Source organism: Homarus americanus, unplaced genomic scaffold (assembly GCF_018991925.1).
Source record: "Homarus americanus isolate GMGI-L3 unplaced genomic scaffold, GMGI_Hamer_2.0 scaffold5589, whole genome shotgun sequence".
Taxonomy (NCBI): domain Eukaryota; kingdom Metazoa; phylum Arthropoda; class Malacostraca; order Decapoda; family Nephropidae; genus Homarus; species Homarus americanus.
Window position 1 is genome coordinate 4949798 of NW_024736650.1, and position 15733 is coordinate 4965530.

At 34.6% G+C, this 15733-nt stretch overlaps 1 protein-coding gene across 1 annotated transcript in view; it reads left to right on the forward strand.

The window, feature by feature from the left end:
- LOC121872246 (transmembrane protein 184B-like) overlaps nucleotides 1–15733 on the forward strand; it is a 58372-nt gene that overhangs the window by 10076 nt on the left and 32563 nt on the right. Inside the window, exons 4-8 of the mRNA XM_042374912.1 lie at nucleotides 508–675; nucleotides 3282–3451; nucleotides 3599–3822; nucleotides 4061–4145; nucleotides 14348–14617. Of these exons, the coding sequence (XP_042230846.1) occupies nucleotides 508–675; nucleotides 3282–3451; nucleotides 3599–3822; nucleotides 4061–4145; nucleotides 14348–14617 (917 nt within the window). The remainder of the gene's footprint in view (nucleotides 1–507; nucleotides 676–3281; nucleotides 3452–3598; nucleotides 3823–4060; nucleotides 4146–14347; nucleotides 14618–15733) is intronic.

A 15733-nucleotide genomic window follows, 5' to 3' on the forward strand; every position in this document is an offset into this window, starting at 1 on the left:
ACAATGTGTGTTGATTGGTCAGACACAGCTGCTCTAAGGCTTACTGTCTCCAGAGGACTACTGTTGCCTATGATCTTCCCAGTAATAGGTCTGTGGGTGCCATGGGGAGGTGAGGAAGGTTTGTATACCTGTTGGGTTTTTGTATCACTCCAGACTTAATGATTGGTTAATATTAGTCCATGGCATAGAATGCCTCCAATTGGCAGCCTCTTATTAAGAGGCTATATGCCTGACAATGGTTATCTGCCAGAAATTCCAAAAATATTGACAACAAAATGAATCTCAGGAGTAAATAATAAAAGAGAAAACATCTCAGAAAATTGATGTACAGTATACTGAGTTTTTATTCCTTTTCCTATATTGTGTTTAGATTCGTAGATTATAGATGGATTGCAAATATTATTTATTTATTTTTTTTCATCTCACTTGCAAGCCTCTTCCTACCTAACATGTGCTTATTGTTTATATACGTATATATTTTTTTCAAAATTTTTCATTATTTTCCAGATCATCATGTATGTATGGGACTTGCTGCCTTGTTGGCAAGACATACACGATTGGATTCCTGAGGTTCTGCAAGCAAGCCACCCTCCAGTTCTGCTTGGTCAAACCTGTGATGGCTTTCATTACCATCATCCTTCAGTTCTCCTTGAAATATCAGGATGGCGATTGGAGGTAAATAATATAACTAATTCTTACCTTATTACAAAATAGCTTCTTCACATGTTGCACTGACTTAGGCTGAAATTTTTTACCCCAATGAACACCAATTTTTTTTCCTCAATGGAAAGTTTGTTAGTATAATACTGTAAATTAGATGTTTTATTTTTTATTTTTTGCCATCTTTATTACCATGCACATAGCTGTAAGAGATTATCTTGTAAATCTTCACTGTTAGATAGACATTAAGTTTCTCTAATTAATTTTGTGACATCAGTCTACAGTCCAGTGGTTCCCAAACTTTTTCTGATCATTAACCACTTTTCATATATGATCCTTATCCATGGCCCCCCTCTCCCAATCCATATCCCTGGCTGGCTCAGCTGCTGACTGGCTGTTCTAGTGTGGTGGGGCTTGGGATTTTTATGTGTACATAGCCTCAGCTTATGGCCCCCTAAATTTTGCTGTATGCCCCCCCAGGGGGCCATGGCCCCCAGTTTGGGAACCACTGGTCTACACTGATGTGGACAAATGAATGTCATCTGTCATATCATTTATGTAACAGGTGGACATCACTTGTCCTGTTACACTGGCCTGTGGCACACCATACAGTAAAGTTTGTCGTTATAGAAATACTAAAGCATGTTGGGACCTTACCCTGTATACCACAGCAGGTCATTTTAATTTTTATCAATTTTTTGTGAGGTACTGTACACATAGATGTCTTCACAAGCTGTACCACCATATTCTAGAATTGTGACGGCACATAGAGTACAGTGCAGGACATCTATAAGCTGTGTCAGACAGTAGCAACCAGACATACAACATCTGTGAAAAATATTGATCCTGTTTATGTAATTAGATACATTTTTTATTTTATAATTAGAGCTCAGTTATTGCCTGCTAATTAGAATTAGGCATGAAAGTTTTCATTGGTACTTGCCTCAGTCCTCTATGCAGTAGATTACTAGAAGATCAGTGTGTATCCTGGGGTGGTTGCATTATTTTATACCACATTCTAGTGATAACAAAGTATGCATCACCACCCCCCACCCCCCCTCCCAAACTCACGCACACACACACACAAAAAAAAAGTTCCTCTGAGGGAAATCCAACAAAGGAGCAGAAACAATGAAGACTGGAGTGCATGGGACAAAACTCTCCCACCCAACCAATCACAAGCTTTCAAGATTTATTAGAACAAATGATTCAACACCATCTACAAAAGGGGCTGATCATATTATCATCACGGAACCAAAAAAAGCATTATTGAAGTGTATGCAAGATTACTCCAGTGCTGGATTGACCTGGGAACTTAATGGACCTAAAACCAAGAGAGAATCTTGGAGTTAGATGAAACACAAGCTATCAACTGGGAACACATCATTAGCACCTCTCTGGCAGGAGGAGATGAAGCAGATGTGGACAATGATGATGGGTCATGGCTATTTTCAAACACTTTAAATCTGTGTCAAATTGACTTCAACTGGTGTTCAAACCAGAAGGAAATGTGGTGAAATATTAATTAATATTATTCTAAAAAGTTTACGTAATAACAATAATAATAATTACTGTACCCTGTATATTTATTCCATAAAATTGGCATACAGGTTTACAATTGGATAAGCCTGTAGAAAACAGGTCAACATGAATATAGACAATATTGATACAGTATGTGGTATATGTAGACCATGGGAGTATAGTACAGTACAGTACTGTATACAGTTTTCTGTGCCAAGACACTGCAGGTGTACAACAATGGTGAACAGTAAGGCAATTTGACCAAGGATGGCTGACAAAGCTGTCACATGCTTATTTTATTGTTTTATTTTACCTTACCTTATGTGTTTGTTAATTTTTTAATTTTTTGTTTTTATTTTTTTTAAAGATCCCTGCTCATATTTCTTAAAGACTGTGCAACAAAATATAAGTTAAGCTGATGGTCATTTGATGATATGTGTCTGGGTGATCATCCTTTTTAAATACGTACGAGACTCAACTATGCTTGTGTATAACCTACCTAATCACAGAAAGTATTGCTATATATGTAGGTTTTGTTCGTACAAATTCGCTCCTTGTCAGTGTTATTGCCACCACAAATTTGGGAACCCATGATTTAAATACCTTGCAGTTAGCATGTGTTAATACTGTGCTTTTCTTAAAATTGGCAGTTCCTGAAATATGATTTGTAGTCAAAGTAGAATGGTCATTTTAGATGTTAGATTCTTTCTTTGTCTATTGGCCACAGAAAGTAATGTCTTAGTCTGCATCATGTGATTGGTTATTAAGGAAGGTGGTCAGTTGTAACTCACTCTTTGGGGAACTTCATCTTGCCTACTCTACCTTCTGGCCTTACAATAAGAGTGAGGGTTGTGATCGTTTCAACACATGACTAATCATTTGTGGTAGTGTAGGCAGGTAGATGGGGTTTCATGACCTGTGGGTGTATAAAAATTAAGTTACTTTTCATATGATTGATATTCCTTCATTTTAAGATTTGTTTATTTCATCTGGATATCTTCAAATGTGTAAAGCAGTTTTTTGTTTTGTTAATTAGCTCAGTCAACTTATTTCCTAAACTGAAGACCATGCAATGAATGGAATTTTTTCTTCCTTGATAGTCCTGAAGGTGGCTACCTGTACATCACCATCATCTACAACATCTCAGTGTCACTGGCCCTGTACAGCTTGTTCCTCTTCTACTTTGCCACAAGAGACCTACTGCAGCCATATGAACCTGTACTTAAATTCTTTACCATAAAATCAGTGATCTTTTTATCGTTCTGGCAAGGTAAATAGAAGAAGACTGTGTTGTGATATACTTGTTTTTGTATCAATGTATATGCATGTGTGAATGTATGAATTAGATTAATAAAGAAAGCTTTTCATAAGAGAGGATTACTTTTGCATTTCACTAAAGTTGTAAATTGAATTTCAGGAGTTCTCTTGGCTATTCTTGAAAAGGGAAAAGTAATTGAGGGTATTCCGACTCTCAATACTGGCACAGTTTCTGCGGGGTACCAGAACTTCATCATCTGTGTAGAAATGTTCTTTGCCTCAGTAGCTCTCCGCTATGCCTTCCCATACCAGATATATGGAGATTTTACCGTAACGGGACCTGGCCGCAGTGTTACCATGCAGAGTATTTCATCATCACTGAAGGTATAGTACCGGTGATCAGTATGTGTGCATTTCTTTTCTCTTTTTTTCAAACTTTTTTGATGTGAATGACAGCCAGAATATTTAAGGAGCACTGAATGTGCTATCTTGATTGAACATAGGTTGAAGTCACCTGACATACAGTACTGTATATGTTGAATATTTGCTCTTTATAAGATGTTGTTCATTATATATAAATTTTAAATGACAAGTAAACAGTTGTTTCTGTTTTTTCTCACAGGAAACCATGAACCCCAAAGACATCATGACAGATGCAATTCACAATTTCCACCCACAGTACCAGCAGTACACCCAATACAGTGCAGGTATGGTAATGATCACTTGCTTGAAGGTAATTCCCTTCTTAGCTGTGCTATTCATGGAAGAGCATTTCATTAGGAATTCAGTGGAAAGCCAGTTTTTCTGCCCAGTCTTGCAGGGTGGCCATTGCTTTAAATAAATATATTAAGCTTTAAGTTTGAAATGATTATGCATTTAATTAAAAAGTAAGCCTTTGAGAGTGAACACTATAGCTAATAGGATGTACTAATACTGTACTGATGTACTTTCATTTACTTAAGTTACAGGTTTGTTCATGTTTCTTTGAACTTAAAATTTAATAAAACACTTATAACTATCAACAAGAATCTTTCGCACAATGGAACACGAGATTCTTAAGAAAAAAAAAATTGAAATACAAATTGTTGCCAGAAACATTAGATTTGAATATTCCCAAGAAGGCCACAGACAAAAGCATCAGGCAGAGTTGTGAAACATAGAATCATTTTGCACATTTTGAAGAACAAATTGAACCAACCAAAAAATAGTAAATTGTGTTCATACAATAAACACTAAATATCTGACAGCAAACTAAAAATTCTTAGAGTTTTTGTGTAATGTTAGATTTAAGTAAACAGTAAAAATGAAAATGGAATTTAGATTACACTGAATGCCTAATATTTTACCTTCTAAGAATTGATCATATTTTCAGTTTAATATCATAAATTGGTTGATGATCTTACAGTACAGTGATGTTCAGATTAGAAATAAGCTTATACTGTACATGTGTTTTTCACTTCAGTTTTATAGTACGGTACTGTAAAAGGTTTGCATTTCCAAGAGTATTTATTATGAGTCAACTAAATAATACAGCTTCATCTCTTATCCCTGGTTTACTAGACACCTTAAGTAGGTCACTTTGTCAGTCATACAGTATTACATACCAGAGGAATAATGTCAAGTATACCTTACATGTTCCATCACACTTTCATAAAGAGAAGATCATTTTTTGTTTTTAAATATTGTGTTTATTACTCTAATTTAGCCTAGGATATAGTATAATTTTAAATGTTAAACTACAAAAAACAGTATGATAAGGAAAGGATGAAATGTTGGGAGAGATGAAATATACTGTATTTATCTTTGCATGTAGGACATTTGCTCTATTTCAGCACCATCCAGTTTTGCAAAGAAAGTGTTCCTAATAAGATACTGGCTGTTATGTCTTTTCATGCACTTGTATTGTCCAGTTCTCTTAAACAAAGTGTTGCTATACATTTCGGTCAATATTTACAGACTGGTAATGAAGATGTTAAACCAACTTAAGTTATGAGAGGGCTGGAGAAACTCTGCCTTGTGTTCACATTAACTTATTTTTAGTAAAAAAAAAATTTCAGTCAGGTTCAACGGTATTGAATGTTAAATAAAATTTGAAGGTCTTAAACAAAATTCAGATGCTGATCAAAAATATGTATTTGTTGTGTTAATTTCAATCTCCATAAAATCAAGCTTTCCTTAAAAAATAAAAATGGATAAACTGATTGAAAATTTAGTGTTGCATAGCTGTTGCTTGACACCAAACTTTAAATGTTCTTGCTGTGTTTTTTATTTTGCATGAATAGGTATTACTTTTTAAGGGTTTTAGTCAAACCATCACTCTCCATTACTTGCAGTGTAACAAATTGCAATTGAAATCATATTTTATATTTCAAATATATCTTTAAACCAGCATCCTCAACAAACATACATACATAGAAGATATATTAAATTGTTAAGTTTTATATTAATAAAGGAATATTTTATGAGTCATTGCATAAGGTAATTAACACCATACAGAAGGTGGCATAGCTTCATTATTTTACCAGTCACCTGTAGTGAAATTTATAAAGTATTAGTAGATGTAATCTATTAATTAGAGGAGACCAGATGCATGTTAAGTTAGTATCTTGTTTGGTCAGGTCACTTGTCCTAATTTAAGAGTTTTGGAGAAATTTATAGGTTGTTGTTTTATTGACCAGGTTTTTATGGGTTCAGGTTAGACACAACTTTTGTACTATAAAGAACTTATATGCAGGGTTAATTCTGAGATTGATTGAGGATGCAGTGATTGTATTTAAAACTAGAAAATTATACTGCATAGAAATAACCCAAAACCTAGTGAATGAAATGCAAAAAATAACGTATAGGATAATATGGTTGTCTGATATTATTTTGGGGGATCAAATTATATATGGTATAGTGAAAAGAGTACAGTACAGTATTAGTAAAGTGTCCTGAAATTTGTGGTTGCAAGAACCAGATTTTTTGTATGAAACTGTTTATTGAAAATATGTGCAAGAAAGATTTGAATTGGCTCAATGTATAGGTTTTGTCACACAAGAGAGTGAGTGATTTGTTTGCATAGAAAAAGGTTTGGGATTATTATTAAACTTATTTTACCATATGGTTGAGCTGTCAGACTTGCACATTGGCCAAAATCACATCCTGCCATTCCACATGACCAAGTTTTCATGTGTGTCTGTCAGCAATGGTGCATGTTAAATGGGATCCTTAGAGCATGTTAAATGGGATCCTTGGAGCATGCAAATGGACAATATTTGTATCCTGTCTCACAATAAAAGTTAGATACAAGTTAATCTAATAGTAAAGGCATGCTCTTTGGTTAATAGACTACTATACTCTTAATTTAGTAATGCAGGGTGTCCATAAATGATTACCCTGATTAAAACATGAGACCATACTGTTTTCAGGGTAATCATTTATGGACACCCTGTATTTACTGGCCAGTGTTTCACTGACTCAGAACTATGGGTTGCACTACACATCTAATAGATCCAACTTCACGTAATGACTTATACTTTCTCTAAACTATTGGTTACAAAAGAGAAAGGTGAGAGCAATGTTATTTACTGATAGAACAGTAATAACAAGATTATTGAAGAATTGGGAGAGTTAAAAAAAAAGAGGAAAACCGATTGTGATTGTAAATAAAATTAAAGGTTTTAACTTGAGAGGTGCTTTTGCAGTGGGTCCAGGATGCTGTTTAGGAAGTAGACTTATTTAGGACTGTGAAAAGGAAACTTTTAGGCCTGAGAGTGGAATCTGGAGATTGAGAAAGGAGAATTATAAAGAAATAGAATGCTAGTACAGCTACTGTACTGCAATGGGTCTAGATAAGTCTCAATGGAAGGACTTATTGAGATTACTGTATAGGTAAATATTAATTGATACTGTACCACAAGAATAGTATTTTTTATATTGATGTAAATGTTTTGTTACATATTGTGATAGGGAAATTATTACTGTACTAAAAAAGAGTATAGAAAGGCTCTGGGAATGAACCCTTTTATTGGAAATGCAAAGAGAAGACCAAGTGGTTTTATGTATTTTGACTGACCTTTGCTCTGTTTACTGTGTAGCAGCTTGGGCATCCCTCCATTATGTTTTATGACATTTTATTGACAGTATGGAATAAGAATAGTTGGAGACCACTGATTAACCATACTGTTTGAAGTTCTTTATGAAAGGAGTTGCAGTTTGAAATTTTTTAAATAAATTTGTCCAGTACAGTACTGTACATATACAGTAGTTTGTTTATTGTAGTACAGATGGAAAGTTAAAGGGAAGGATAATGGGAGTTTGGGTTAAAATCACATATATTACAGCTGTAAAATGAAATTGGAATTTTGGAGATGCAGCAATAGGTCAAGCTAGATTTATATCATCCAAATGTTACCCGAAAACAAATTTGAATTTTTTTAAATGTACAGTACAGTATATGAAACCTATATAATTGTGAAAGAATGGTGTTAGGAATTACTGAGATAATTAAAATGCTGGGAAGCTAGTAAATGGATGTAGGTTTTTCAATGTAAAGCATAAGTAAAAGGACCTCGGTAGATTATTTTGTCATTTAAGATTGTTCTTTGTTTTGATTAATGGTCTTTTGAGAATTTATGACATACTAAAGGTGGAGAAGCTAGAGTAGCAGCAAGTCATAAGTAACATATATAGACATTACAGTTTCAGTGGAGAGCTGCCTCTACAATTTTAGACAGAGATAATGAAGGTGTACAAGAACAGAAAATTAAATATAAAATTAAATAATATGGGAAGCAGGTGATGTAATATTTAAGTAATCTATTTATGGGTACAGTATTGACAAGGGAGATATTGTAGACAGTGCTGAAAGAAAGACAGATGCTTGTACAGTCATGGAGGAAATCACACAAACAACATTTAAAGGAATAATCAAAAGAAAATTAATACTTGTAAAATGAATAATGTGAGATGGGTTGAAAAAAAATGGGGGGCAGTGTAAGAGTGCAGCTGAGTACAGTATGTGGGCACTGTAGACTAGGAAGTAAAAATGAAGATATTGAGTGTGGGATAAAAGCCTGGCTTGATTAGTCAGAGAAAGAGAGAAGACCATATAAGCATCATTTTGAAGAGAATATTATGAAAATAAGGAAGAACACCTCTACAGTACTAAGAGAGGTGAAAATAATATTGATATGGAAGGAAGCAGATTTCATTGATAAGGGTATAGGAAGTAACAGTGGTGGGTTAGATGCTCTTTGACCAAGACTCTGCTCGAATGAATGATTCAGTAGAAAAGTTGTAAATGTTAGTGAAGGAGTTTGGAAGAGTGTGTAGTAGTAGGAGATGTTTAAGAATGAGTAGAAAGTGATTAAGTTATATAAAGAAGGCTGATGGCAAGAAGTGAATGTTAGTTTGAATGGAGACAAATTTGGGAAGAAGGTAGTAGATGTAGGTATTGAGAAGTGTATGGAGAGAAAAAACTGCATCATAGGAGGCCAAAATGGGAATGCACAATATAGAAGAGATATTGAGCCAATGTATTGTACAGGTGTGAAACATGGACCCTATGTGCAACAAGAAAAGTTAGAAAGGATGGTAATATTATGTTTGAAAGATATATGTGGAATAAACAGGATGCAAAGAATAAGAAGCTGAGAAAGAAGATGTAGAAGTGATAGTATTATTGGGCAAAATGATGATCAGGGATTCTAAAGTGATATGGACTTACCGTATTGAGAAAATGAGAATGAAAGATAGTCAAGTCACTAATTCACAAGTAGTGTAGATGGTAGGAGAAAGGAGGAGGTGAAAAGATTGGATGAGGGAGGTATACTGTGCTTGATAGGTGGGGGATGGACACCCAAGAAGCATTGATTTCCATGCATAATCATAGAGCATTGTTTCATTAGGTTGATAGGAAAGAACAAGAAGCTGATGGGTTATACTTGGTTGCATGTAGTGACAGGTGAGCAGAACACATCTGTACAGCATTTAGAGATAGTGCATGGCAATGACTGATGGTAGAGTCTGTGTTGCTTATGGTTCTGACCTTCCTGCACCAAGGTGGAGCAAAATGCAAACAAGAAATGTTAATGTGGGTATTGTTATATAAATGAGTTGAAATACTGAATATGCTGCATCTGGGAGAGAAAGTTGGACAGCAAAAGCAGGTGGTTGACTGATATCGGAAGAGAAAAATGGATGTGGTATTGAAAGTTACCTACAGTTATCTGTGATATTGCAAGGACCTGTAGCTAAGGTAATTGGTTATTAGATACACTGTTTGGTGAGACAAATGAGCTACATAGAATGAGTGTGTCTGCCAATATTGATGGAAAGTCTGTTAAATAATGTTGGGGCTTTAAAAGGATAAAGGATAAATTTTAGGTACTTACACAATGACGCTTGATAAAGAACTTTTATATATTGACTCACCCTGCTGTTTAACGGAAGAAAAAATCCAAAATATTTTGTTTCTATCAGACTGGTTTAAGGATAGTATTTGTATCAGGAAGTAAGTCGAGATACATGTTCTTTTATCTCAGGAGATAGCAACTTGGATTTGGCTAGAACTTGCGAGCATGTTGATAGTGTGTAGGTTTTATTTGCCTGTAACTGTTTTAAGATATTTATTATTTCCATGAAGACATGTAGCTATAAAGTTATAATTTTTTTGTAAGGTTTAAAGTTTTCCTTCTTTGTACTGTACTGTGTTATTAACATGTTTCTTATCAACATACAGGGCTATAACTTATATATTTTACATTATTAATATTTCTCTCACAAAAGTTTGAATGGTAAACATCCTTGGAGAAATCCTATTACATAGTACCAAATGTATTAATTGAATTTGAATCTTCTATTAGGTACAACAGTATTTTTTTACATGCAGGAATATTATTAATGAAGTGTAAGTTGCGTGGATCCTGTAGGTCTGTCCAGCTTGATTATCCTTTAAAGATAATTCTTTTGTGCTTCATGCTCAGGGAGCAACACTGTTAGTGCTCGTGTGTTCCTCCAGGAACTGGAACAGGAGTTGGATGCAGTTAAAGGTGTGGGTTTCCTTCCTTCCTTTAAGTCATTATTTTATGGCTTTTGAAGTACAGTAATGGCCATTCCTGTATATAGAGCTATTGAACTATGTACTGTACTCTACTATACATACAGAATATGCCTTATTCTTTTGTTTGAAAAGTCTCTACTGGCTTGCCTTGGTGATCGGCTATTTACTTTCTGCGTACAGTTAGGCATCTTGAAGGTAGTCATTACAGTTGTATATAGGATATTTTATATTTAGAGTATAGTATCTTGGTTACTTTAGTGTGTATGTGTGAGTTGTGTGATGATGTGTATGAATAATGTGATGATTTTATTAGGTACAATAGCAGGGTACGAGTGGTGTTCTGTTTTCATAAAGATGAAAGTTATGCTGTAAGTCAACATAATCGTATAGGCAAATGTATTCAGAAGAAGTGGGCCTTGGTCTGGATTCTGAGTAATGTTATTATTCACTGCATTCTATTGAATAATTTATGTATGTAATTAAAATCATAATTGTGCACACGTTAATAGACCCCCGTCTCTGCTTAACAAAAATCAACACAATCCAGAGCATGACATTTCTGTTTCAGTATTTAAATTTTACAGTATAATTTTAGGTATGGATAATGAAAAATACACGAACCATAGTGTCTCAGAATGGGTTCAGAGTCCCTTCTCACATCTCCTGATTGTAAAATGTGCTTTCCAAGAGTTTATATAATATCAATTATGTTTGGTCTGTAGTGTTGCCAATTTCTTCTTTCATATTTGGAGGGAGGGGGGGGGTGCCCTACAAACTGGATGTGTTACTTGTGCTAACTCTCATTTTTCTGGTGTCACTACCTTCACCAGACTACTGTTTTAATATAGAGAGACTTGGTCTTGATTGGGGCTGCAGTGTCTGTCAGGGTTAGTTTATTCATTATTATCTAATTGATCACCTTTCCTTCTACCCCATTGCACAGTCACCCTCAAAAGAAGAGGCATATGAGTATACTGTACAGTGTTTTCCCTGTCCTGTTTGAAAGGGATTGGGGGGGAAGACTGAAAATCTCCTTAGAGCTAGTGTCTGACCAGCAGTTGTTAGCTAGGTCCTACCACTGTTTGGGTGTTATTACATGTACAGTAAATAGATAAGATAACTTTATATAATCATTTCATTGGTTTCTCTCTGTTTATCGGACCCCTTTGAAACCTGGTTTGTGTGCAAGAAGTGGTTAGCCTTAGTTGAAGTTTTGTGTTAATTTTTTCCCCCACAAAGCAAAATACCTCACTTCACAAAATTGTGATTCTTGCTGTGGGGCTAGATGGCATCCCATTCCCAAGGGGATTATGTTACACAAAGTTGGCTTATGTATATTGGGTGGCCATAAGCTGAGATCATCTTGATATGATCTGGAATTTTTTTGGACAGGTTTACTCATTAAATTCACAATTCCTTTCCATTAAAAATTTAGCATTCTTGAGTTTGATTCTTAAATCTTTCCTGAATTCCCCAAAAGGTCTGTCAGCTAGCCAAGTTATCTTGGATTGATCAACAACCATAATTTTGGTAGGAGCAAACTTTGACTTCCTCCTATTTCCTCAAAATTTGAGATGCTATGCAATCATATTTTTAGATTATAAATACAATAGAATTGATGGCTCCTGATTAATATTTCCATAAGGAGCATAGACTAATCTATGTTCCAAGAATATGCTCATTGTGTAAATGATCAGTTTACTTATAACCTTACAATTCAATACACTTGCAATTGTATTTATTGTACTGATAGTACTGTATGATCTCATTCACTTTTATCATAGATGTTTGAATTTTATCTTTGTAAAGTTTATTAAATTGGTGGTGCCTCACTGTAGATGGGTTTGGACATTTGTAAGTTTAACTTGTGCCATAGTTTTGGCTTCTCACCACCCCCCCCTTCCCCCCCATTATTTTTTTACATAATTAATGTAGTACTTTAAAACCTCTTTATATCTGAAATTCTGTAATTCAGAGAACTGTACAGACACTTGCTTTAATGATATTGTTCAGTAGAACCTCTAATGAAAGTTAGAATTGGCCACTATTCATGATTTTTGAAAGGTGGTGACACCATGCAAATGATTAGTTAGCAGCCAAGCAGACAATGTCTAGTAGCCATCACCTTGTTGGTTTTTTTGCCTTCAGCATGATTGGGCTCATGCCCAAGGCACAACATTGTGTACTAGTCATTTACTTCAAAATATTCTGTACAACCTATAAATATATTCCCATCAATGGAAAAGAAAAATCAAGTGGTGATGTTTGTTTTCCAGAGCTAGTTTTGTTCGGAAACATAAAACAAATCAGAAAAATGTGTAAATTCATCCATTTTATTAAGATATTTGCCAGGAGTTAGGTGAGTTTTTGATGATTCAGAAGTCTAGTAACATTGTTTTATTTTGATTTGATAGCACAGGAGTGGTAGGCACCAGCTGCCTGACATGAAGCTAAAGTAATATAATTATTATTATTATTTTTTGTACTTTACACTGCTGCTGTAGTTCAGTTTTATATCATTATATATGTATAATGTACAGGACAGTGTTACATTAACACTGAGGAAAGAAGAGTAGTGTGATGTGGTGAGGTAAAGGTGTTACGTTGATGGCTTCTGGCAACCACCCTCTTGTTTCCTGGGCTGGCCAGGGGAAGACTCGCCCACTATGATGCCAAGTCCTGAGTTCGATGTAAAGCTAACGATAATTTTCATTATCCTTTATACTTATATTTATGTTTTACATTAAACTATAATACAGTAGAAATTATTGGCCTACTGACATATTTTTTCATCAATATTCTTTGTGGTACTGTACAGATAATTTTTCCATCAAAATTTAAGTTCCCAATTTATACTATACACTATATATATATATATATATATATATATATATATATATATATATATATATATATATATATATATATATATATATATATATATATATATATATATATATATATATATATATATATATATATATATATATATATATATATATATATATATATATATATATCCAGGCAATATTTGTCATTTAGTGAATGATTTTGTGGAAGTTGAAAGTATGATCTAAATTGTCTTGTTATAGTACATCAAAATTACAAACTTGGAGACACCATAAATTTATGTTTACACAACAGTACTGTATTATAAATTGATAAATCAGATTTGCCATTTACTGTACAGTATTAAGTTTTGCTGCTTGATATATTTTGTATGCACTCATTGATAAACTTCTCTCGTATGTTTCAACTAATATATGCATATGAAAATTATTTTAGCTGAGAATGACTTAAGTCTTTGAAAAGGGTAAGAAAGAATGACTTAAAATCTTTGTCATAATTCATCATCTGGTCAGATGACATTGTTAGTCTTCAGTGTTTTAAAACTGACCATTTACACTGAGATATATAATGGGACCCCTTGGGGATTTCATATATTTTAGTTTCCTATAATTACAGTTTATCCACAACAGATGTAATAGCTTAGTGTTCTATTGTGGAAATATCTTATAGGTTTTCTGTTGGTGCATTTCAGTCCATTTGTTTAAGAAATTGAATAGTAAAGAGTATGGTTTATATTTGCATCTGTTAAGGTAGATTTGAGAAGAATCTCCTGAAATATGAATAACTGAACTCTGCTTAGCTGCCTTTAACTGTGAAACAAGAAATTATGTCCTTTGCCCAAGAGAGGTGTATGTTAATATAGTTAGGAATGTTTCTTTTGTTTTTCTCCTGAGCAAGTCTTGAGAAATTATTAATTGGTAAAAGAGAGGCATCTTTTGTTATTTTTTATGCATGTTTTGCACTTTTATTTTGAAGTATGTAAAGAAATAATATATGAAAAATGGAACCCGTTAGGCGAAGGTGGCCGGCCAACACAGGTACTTACGCAGAGCCATGATATGGAGGAGCTCCGACCAGATCTATTGCCAGTGTCCTCAACCACTGCTAGCACTGGGGCCTCTGAGACTAGTCCTTCAACTACCACCACCACTACTGCACCCAGTAATGGTAGTGGTGGGGGTAGAGGAGGAGTAGTGGTAGGCTCAGGTCTCAGTATCATCTCCACTGCAGTCCCTTCACAACAGTCCCAGCAACTTGTGAGACTTCCTCCGCCACCCTCTAAAGGTGCAGTGCCCCTGGGGGTGACACTTGCACTATCACTTCACTGGCAGCTATCTTGCCACAGTCACTCAGACACTGGTTATGTCACTGAGGCTGTCACTAAGGTTTTTTATTGGGCTTCGATTTTTATTTTACAGATGTGATTACAGTATATACCTGCTGATAGAATTTTCTATATTTGGTTTGAGAATTTAAAAGTCATTCTATTTTTCCTGAAACTTTCAAAATAGTCAGATCTTTTTATGCCACTAATTAAGTAAAGATTACTTCAGAGATATTTTAAGTCTTAAGGACTACTGTATGTAACGACTATTTTCTTCAACATTTAATAATCAGTGAAGTTCATTATTTTATTTTCAACTCTTGTTAAATGTAATACTGTATCATCAATTACAGTGACCGTTAGCCAGAACAATTTGTGCAGAGCACTTCTAGGAATGAGAGATTTCTGGGTAATGAGATGACTCTCTCGAACCCGTAAAAAAATCCCTCATCCCCGGAATTTTCCGTGTAACGGAAAAATGTTCTCGGAAGTTCCAGAAATTGCCCATTAAATCATCTCTCAAAACCGGAAAAATATCCCTCATCCCTGGAATTTTCCGGGTAACGGAGAAAATGTGCCTGATTTTCATCTCTCAAACCCAGAAAAAATTCCCCCATCCCCGTAATATTCCGTGATTTTCCGGGTACTGGGAAAATTTGTTCGGAATTTTCTGGAAAATGTACCCCTTCGGAAAATTTCAATTTCGGCTCTCGGAGAGTTCCGTGTTTGAGGGATTCTGGCTAACGGAGCTATTACTGTATAAACTTTTTTGTGCCTTAGTGACAGACCTCATACATTGGTACTAAAGCATAATGATGAGTGAACATGCTAAGTAAAGGACAAACTTTTTTCCTGTGAGGTATGATTTTTTTTATTTTAATGCATAATTAGAATAAAGAAAAAAGACAATACCTCACTGAAAGTATTAAATGATGTTCTTTAAGACCTGTTCATTCTTCTTAAGGTTAATGTGCTGGTTGATGGGTTGCTCTTATCTGGGTCTCTTCATTTTTCCTTGTAGCCTCTTCTGGGTTGTGGACTCTTTCTATTCTCTCATTTGTCACTGGCTTAAAGAT